The sequence below is a fragment of the Limulus polyphemus genome, unplaced genomic scaffold (genome assembly GCF_000517525.1).
Source record: "Limulus polyphemus unplaced genomic scaffold, Limulus_polyphemus-2.1.2 Scaffold4206, whole genome shotgun sequence".
In the NCBI taxonomy this organism is placed as follows: Eukaryota; Metazoa; Arthropoda; class Merostomata; order Xiphosura; family Limulidae; genus Limulus; species Limulus polyphemus.
The window spans coordinates 70,376-77,539 of NW_013669816.1; the positions used below are offsets into that span (position 1 = coordinate 70,376).

The window sequence follows — 7,164 nt, forward strand, 5'->3', positions numbered from 1 at the left end:
CATAATTTATTCAAAACTACCGTAAATGATGCCAATGTTATCTCTTAACTACACTTCAGATGTTGACAAACAAATTTATATCCACAACATAGATGCTCTATTCAGTCAAACCTATACCCATCAGGACATTTTTTTTGCCCGAAGATATAGATGGCACCAAATGTACCCAATGGGTGAATAAAAACATTCTAATCATCATTAGATTTTTTTTTTTTTATATACTGTATTGAAACCAATATATTAATGTGGCTTTTACACTAGTATACAAATTAGCCATATACATTACTGGATTAAGTTTTAGTTCAAGATTTATCTTACGTAGCTTGCTTTGATTAGAAGTTACTGATGATATGTAGTGTCGCAACCGAGTCACTGTAAATAATAATTTCAAAAGATTTCTCAACAAGTAAAAGAGTTACAAGCAAACAGCATAGAAACATACAATAACTCTACTCTACTGGTGACTAGGAAGACATCTACTTTTACGACTTTCTTAAAACTCCACATGTTTAACAAGTAATTTTATCTAATAGTCACATCTAGATCGATCTTTGTAATCACAACACACTAATACGTACAGTTGAATGTATATATCCTTTCAGTAGCTGCAAAAGGGTTTGTAGAGATGGGAGCACCGAGTGCAGGCTGACCTAATTGGTGGAAAGCATCCATTTGTTGAGTTAAACTAAGGAGTCCTCCTTCTGCTACCGTCACTATCACCCACATTACCTCTATAAGGAAGACAAATCAAACACGGCGTTATACTTACAAATGGCAGTTTAGTTAAAGTCAAGTTTCTTTTTATCCTTGAAATAAGACACAATCACATGGTTGATATTATTCATGTACTGAGTACACCTATCATTGAAGGATAATGTATAGGTCTCATTATACACGCCCAAAAAATGACATTAGTAGTGTTAATTCTTTATGAATTTAATTACTTTAGTATTTTTCTTATAAAACATAACCAAAAAAAAAAAAAGAAGAACAATGTTTACAGTAATATAATGAAAAATACAAGACAGAAACATGCTGCTCTCCACATTTTTTTGTTTTTTTTTGCATATACCAGTTGTTCCCAACCTGAAATATGTGTACCCCTGTAGGGTATGTGGAGACTTTCTAGGTTATTGAAGAACCTTTGAAAACATTAAAACTAGAAGGCAATCTCAGCGAGTTACCAATGTATTCCACTAACCAGCATTGAACATTAACTTGTTGTTGGCTCACGATTGAATAATTTTATTAAAATAAATCACTCTTAAGGTGTTTTTAGTACATTAGATGAGCCAGAGGGTGCTACGAACTCAGAGAAGTGATCTGGAGTACAATCACTGACCTTCCTAGAAGAACCAAACATTATATTTTAACGTATTTCAAGCAAAACAAGCTGTTAAGAAAACTGAAAGTTAGTAAAGATACCAAAGTTTAATCCAACATCATAATCACGGTAATAACAAAAAAACATGGTTAATAAACATTGTAGAATAACGTAAGTTCCATCTTTAATGTTCTGGAAGTAAGTAAGTAAGAAAAACTTTAATTATCGTAAATAATAGAGCTACAAGAACATGAAAAACAACAAAACATAATAAGAACGATAAATACAGATGACATTAAGGGATCAAATATATTTAATTAGAAAGAAGATTGTTAATTGTTAAAGAACAGAGAAGCACTATTTATTTGATGAATTTTATTTAGTAAAAGTTCATTGTCAGATTTAGCAAAAAGTAAACGTGTTGAATCAAATTAAAACAGTAGAATCAGATAAACTGGTCACCCGTACCAACAGCTAAAATGGTACTATAAGATCAATCGTTCACACTTAACAGTAGTTAAAACTGATCACATGTCCCATGTTTATATTGTGTAACATGTTGTAGAATAGCAGGAATTACTTAGTTTTATTCCAATTTGCATTGAAAATCTCACATGTTCATAAGGTCATACTTTTCACTGACAATCAATCCCACATGTTCATAAGGTCATACTTTTCACTCACAATCAATCCCACATGTTCATAAGGTCATACTTTTCACTCACATTAAATCCCACATGTTCATAAGGTCATACTTTTCACTCACATTAAATCCCACATGTTCATAAGGTCATACTTTTCACTCACATTAAATCCCACATGTTCATAAGGTCATACTTTTCACTCACAATCAATCCCACATGTTCATAAGGTCATACTTTTCACTCACAATCCCATATGTTCATAAGGTCATACTTCTCACTCACAATCCCATATGTTCATAAGGTCATACTTTTCACTCACAATCCCATATGTTCATAAGGTTGTATTTGTTCTTCCAATATATGAGATTTTTTTCAAACTCATGAATCCACTGCTAGATTCCAAACTGATATGTAAAATACATTAAAAATGAGTCATCTTAAAAACTAAAAGGTTTTAACGCTACAGTTATTTCTAGTTTCGTACAAACATTTAGCTCTTAGTGTAAATATAATTATCTAAAATTGATTCATCTTAACTATTTTAGCTTTTGATAAATTTGCTATATTTATAGGGTGGATTAGTGTTTTACCAGAGATTATCTTTAATCCAACTTGGATAAAATTGAGGTCTATTAAATGCTATACCTGATTATCAAGAACATTTCATGTGACTGAAACTTCAAAAATATTTTGAATACTTGAGAATGACCTTATCTTTATAATCAGCTTACAGTCCTCACCTCCAAAGTATTGTCCAGTTGCTGTGCTCATCCTCCACTGACCTTGATAGATACCTGGCCGATCTGGACTGACCATCTCTATAGAGATATCAGCTACTTCTCTAGGCTTCAGTGGTTTAACTAAAGCTCGATCTTCACAACCAAGACGATGACCATTTGTAAATCTGAGGCAGCACCCTGGAGGCCAGTGTTCATCTCCTGAGATCGAATAGACACGTCAAGCACATTACATAGGGCCCCGATTTTTATGCGTCATAAAATTAAAACTATGTGGTCAAAAATTTGAAATTATTCATTACACAGTTGCTATGTAAAAAAAAAAAAATACAAATTATGGAGATTTAACCTAAAGTAAATACAGCTTAAAAACAATAACAATTAAGAGGATGTCAGATATAACTAATACAATTCCACCATCAATAGCAATACAAGACTTTTTTTTATGGACACACTTTAAGATGTTGGAAATCTTTTGATAGGTCTTTAATCAGACTGTCTGACTAAGAAGCACCACAAGTCAAGCAACAAGAAACAAACTAAGTCCTAAATAAGTCAACATTAGACATCTTGTAACACTGACCTATGAGTTTCATATCCATACAGCCTGGTCAGTATACTGGAAACAGATTCATGAGGTGGAAAACGTAGTCTAATGATGAACAATACAACCACAGAAGTGACGAATAACAACATATTTAATGTACGTTTCAGAATATACACATTCCATCTTCAGCAAATTCCTACAGCAAACACAAAACTATAATTACAAATAATAACCTGAATATTAAATAGATACTTACTTTAAGAGATTAATAGATATTATATACTACTACAATGGCTTACCAGGATTTTGAATTTTCCATGTCTTCACAAATCTAGTGCTGGGAGGTACAGCTTCACCCTCTCCAATGGTTACATCTTTCACAAAAGACATTGAAGGCAGTTTTTCTAGAGGTGCTTCAAAGTCAAAGTATGAACACACAGCTGCCTGCAGGTTCCTGAAGAGCAACATACACGTAAAGCATGAACGTTACAGTACTTATGGGGTAATACAATAACAACAAGAGACCATCTGGTCCTTCATGGGTGTAATAGCACATCCACTCTCGAGAAAATAAAAAATGAATGAATGAATGTTACAGTACTTATGGGGTAATAGAATAACAACAAGAGACCATCTGGTCCTTCATGGGTGTACTAGCACACCCACTCTCGAGAAAATAAAAAATGAATGTTAATGAATGTTACAGTAGTTATGGGGTAATAGAATAACAACAAGAGACTATCTGGTCCTTCATGGGTGTACTAGCACACCCACTCTCGAGAAGAGTAAAAATTTAAATCCATCCTTTATATAATTACACCATGCATTTGTTTCTTCTTGTATTAATACAGTATTATTCAGAATTTATCATTTATCTTGTATATGTGCAATATTGTTAAATAAAGTGTGGTAAAAAACAAAGTCGTTAAATTAACTTTATTCTAGCTGCCTTTGTTCCTTGTCACTCTATTGAGGTCACACCTGTTCTGTACAGGGAGTACATGCTTGTAATGCTGCAAGTTGTGCTAGAAAATTGACAGCTCATGTCCTTCAATGGTAGTTTAGGTGGGACCTCGAGGTTATGGCCTCCCCTACGCTTAAAGGAGAATGACCAGTCAGGTGGGTAGTGAGAGATGCTCCTGGGAAATCCATTACTGCCAACAAAACTGGTGTATTTACGTGTTTTACACTCACCAAAAAGAAACCTATCATTCTATAGATATTTGAAGAACTTGTAGCAATCCACCACAATTTAATTATTTCAATACCTCACTAGTATAAAGGTTGGTTTGGTCTGATATTTCATTGATGATAGTGTCCAGGGTCACCGATGAGGAGTGGAATTCTCCGAAACTAGTCTGGCTCATAGACACACATCCCAATGAAAGAATAGACCATTCCAAGCTTTATCTTGTTGTTAAACAAATGTTTAAACAACTCTAATTATTCAATTATGTACATGATATGGTCTTAGAAAAGTGAAAGGCACTGGCAAAGCTCCGAGTACATTTTATTTAAGTACATATTCAGACTTCACGAATTAAAAGCTACAGCTATATATATATATATAAATAAATGGTGAGTTTCTAAACTAAAATTTATGTATATACGTGCACCTGAATACTAAGCCTACTTACAATAAATATACACTGCTGACTCTTTCTTTGTAGCTTGTGCATATCATGATTGGATGAACACTTCACTACTTGATTAATCACATTTAATCAATTAATGGGACTGTCAACTACAGTAAATGTCCAGCTCTACTTATGAAGTTTACTTATCCTTGAAAAGAAGAAATAATAGTATCAAATAAGAAAACTAATAAAAGTACTGAAAGCAACTGAAGGTAATGCAGAACTTGCATGTCTTAGTACTGCTGGAAACGTTTGGTTAAGTAATTATTTGTAATAAGATCTAACAGGATTATGAAATCTATTGCAAATAATTTTAATGAAATAGTAAAAAAGTATTTGTCTCCTTCTATAGAAGTTAATGAAGTCTCTTTTACAATACTGTATTTATCTTTGATCTTATTACAGGAAGGATACTGACATTACAAAAGATGTCAGGAAAAGCTAAAAGGGTAATATTTGGTTCAAGAACATTGAGCTATGAAAAAAGGCTTATAGGACTTGGGTCTTATTGTCACTGGACCAATCATATACAAGTAAACAGAAATAATTCAGTTCAAAGGACAAATAAAATGTGTGAATTTGATAACATTAGCAGTGGGGACTTCAGTATTAAACTAATTGTTAGATTATGAAGTACAGGTCTAGACTTGTTCTTAAGCCAAGCTACTATTTTGTTTTAGCTGGATGGTGTTTCCTTACATTAAGGTGTTCTTTAAATGTATCCTTAAAAAAATTATGAAAAACAATAGACCATTTGCCAAGCCAACACCGAGTTATAAATATAATACTGTCTTAACTGGAGTCTAGCAAGTCTTAAACTTGTGTTCTCTCAACCTATCTAAGGCCTGATAACTAATACTTTTATTATACACTATGAGTAAGAATAGTCTTTACACTTCAATAACACCATCTCCTATCCTTCTTTCTCAAGAATCATCTTCTTGTTCATTTTACCAACTGATTCAAGTCTTTTTGTAATGTCGTCAATGTAAATATTAAAAGGTAAAGACCCAACCGCCAACGGTTTTGAGACAGATTAAACTTGAATTTAGTTTAAACACGGCAGTAGGTTAATAAGAGAAATCCAGTTCGATCAGATTCCACAATTATTAACATACTTTCATTTTCTCCCAACCTGCCAAACTTAATTATTAAGTTAATAAAACTTAATAACATTTTCGATTATAATTTACTTTAGTCTTTACGCCTATACTTAAACTTGAATTTTAAAGTATTGCTACTAATAGTAATACTATTTATTATTAATAATAATATTAATATTGTATCACGTATGTCAATTGTCAGTGTTTGACAACTGGCGGACAGGAATATCATTTGAACTTTGAAGATTAAATACCTAAGGTTTAGATCTAACACTTCAACTTACCAATTATTCATATCCAAGAAGAAAGCACATCCTGCAGCGTTGAGTTGATTTCCTAATAACTTTTGAAGTTGAGAAACTAAAACATCGCGGTCGGTTGTACCAAGGCAACTGAACTGCTGCAATAAATTTGCATCTAAATCTTTATCAACGTCCATAGCGCTTTATTTTTTTAACTTTTAACTAAACAACATCCAAAATATTAGCTCGATTCAAAATCACTGTTTTAAAATGTAAACTGGGTTTATACATCAACCAATTTATACGATTTTTTAATTTTCACATGATATTTCGTCCATTTTCGAGCGTCTGCTCTGCACTATAGATGATGTCATATACGTGTCGGTCGTAGAGGATGATGGGAAAAATTATGCGTAATTTTCTCTACTTTTTTATGCCGTATTATATAGTTATTGGATAATGATTGTATTATAATTAGAAATATGGCATTAATAATATTTCTAAGATATAATACAATGATTACATTGAAGTTAGACGAAATCCTCGAGTTTTAGTATATAATAGTATTTTTAATTTCTGCTTAGATATTGGATAGTTGTTTAAAAAAAAACAACAACAAGAGTTTTAACAGAAAATTGTAAATCATTTGGAGAATGAACATCAGGTAAGCTTTAAAAAATATCCCAACTTTATTAACAAATTTTATATTTGTTATTCCTTATATCTATGAATCTCGGGAAAATGGATATTGAAAGGAACTTTGAAGATCACGGAGTTACTCGTGGCCAGATCTTACTCCTTGTAACGTACAGCTCGCAAAAAAATTACCAATGATAGTACATTGTATGTAGAAGGAGTTTTGATTCATCTGTATGTCACAACTTGGCTGACCCCTCGTGGAGGGCACGAGGTATCTGTTTTGTATCTTCA

General features: G+C 32.5%; 1 protein-coding gene across 1 annotated transcript in view; it reads right to left on the reverse strand.

The window, feature by feature from the left end:
• LOC106470762 (uncharacterized protein C6orf106 homolog) overlaps positions 1-6,586 on the reverse strand; it is an 11,484-nt gene extending 4,898 nt beyond the window's left edge. The window contains exons 1-4 of the mRNA XM_013931328.2: positions 6,277-6,586; positions 3,552-3,706; positions 2,709-2,906; positions 579-731 (exon numbers count right to left, since the gene is read on the reverse strand). Coding sequence (XP_013786782.1) covers positions 579-731; positions 2,709-2,906; positions 3,552-3,706; positions 6,277-6,431 — 661 coding nt within the window. The 5' untranslated portion in view covers positions 6,432-6,586. The remainder of the gene's footprint in view (positions 1-578; positions 732-2,708; positions 2,907-3,551; positions 3,707-6,276) is intronic.
• Between the last annotated feature and the right edge of the window lie 578 nt (positions 6,587-7,164).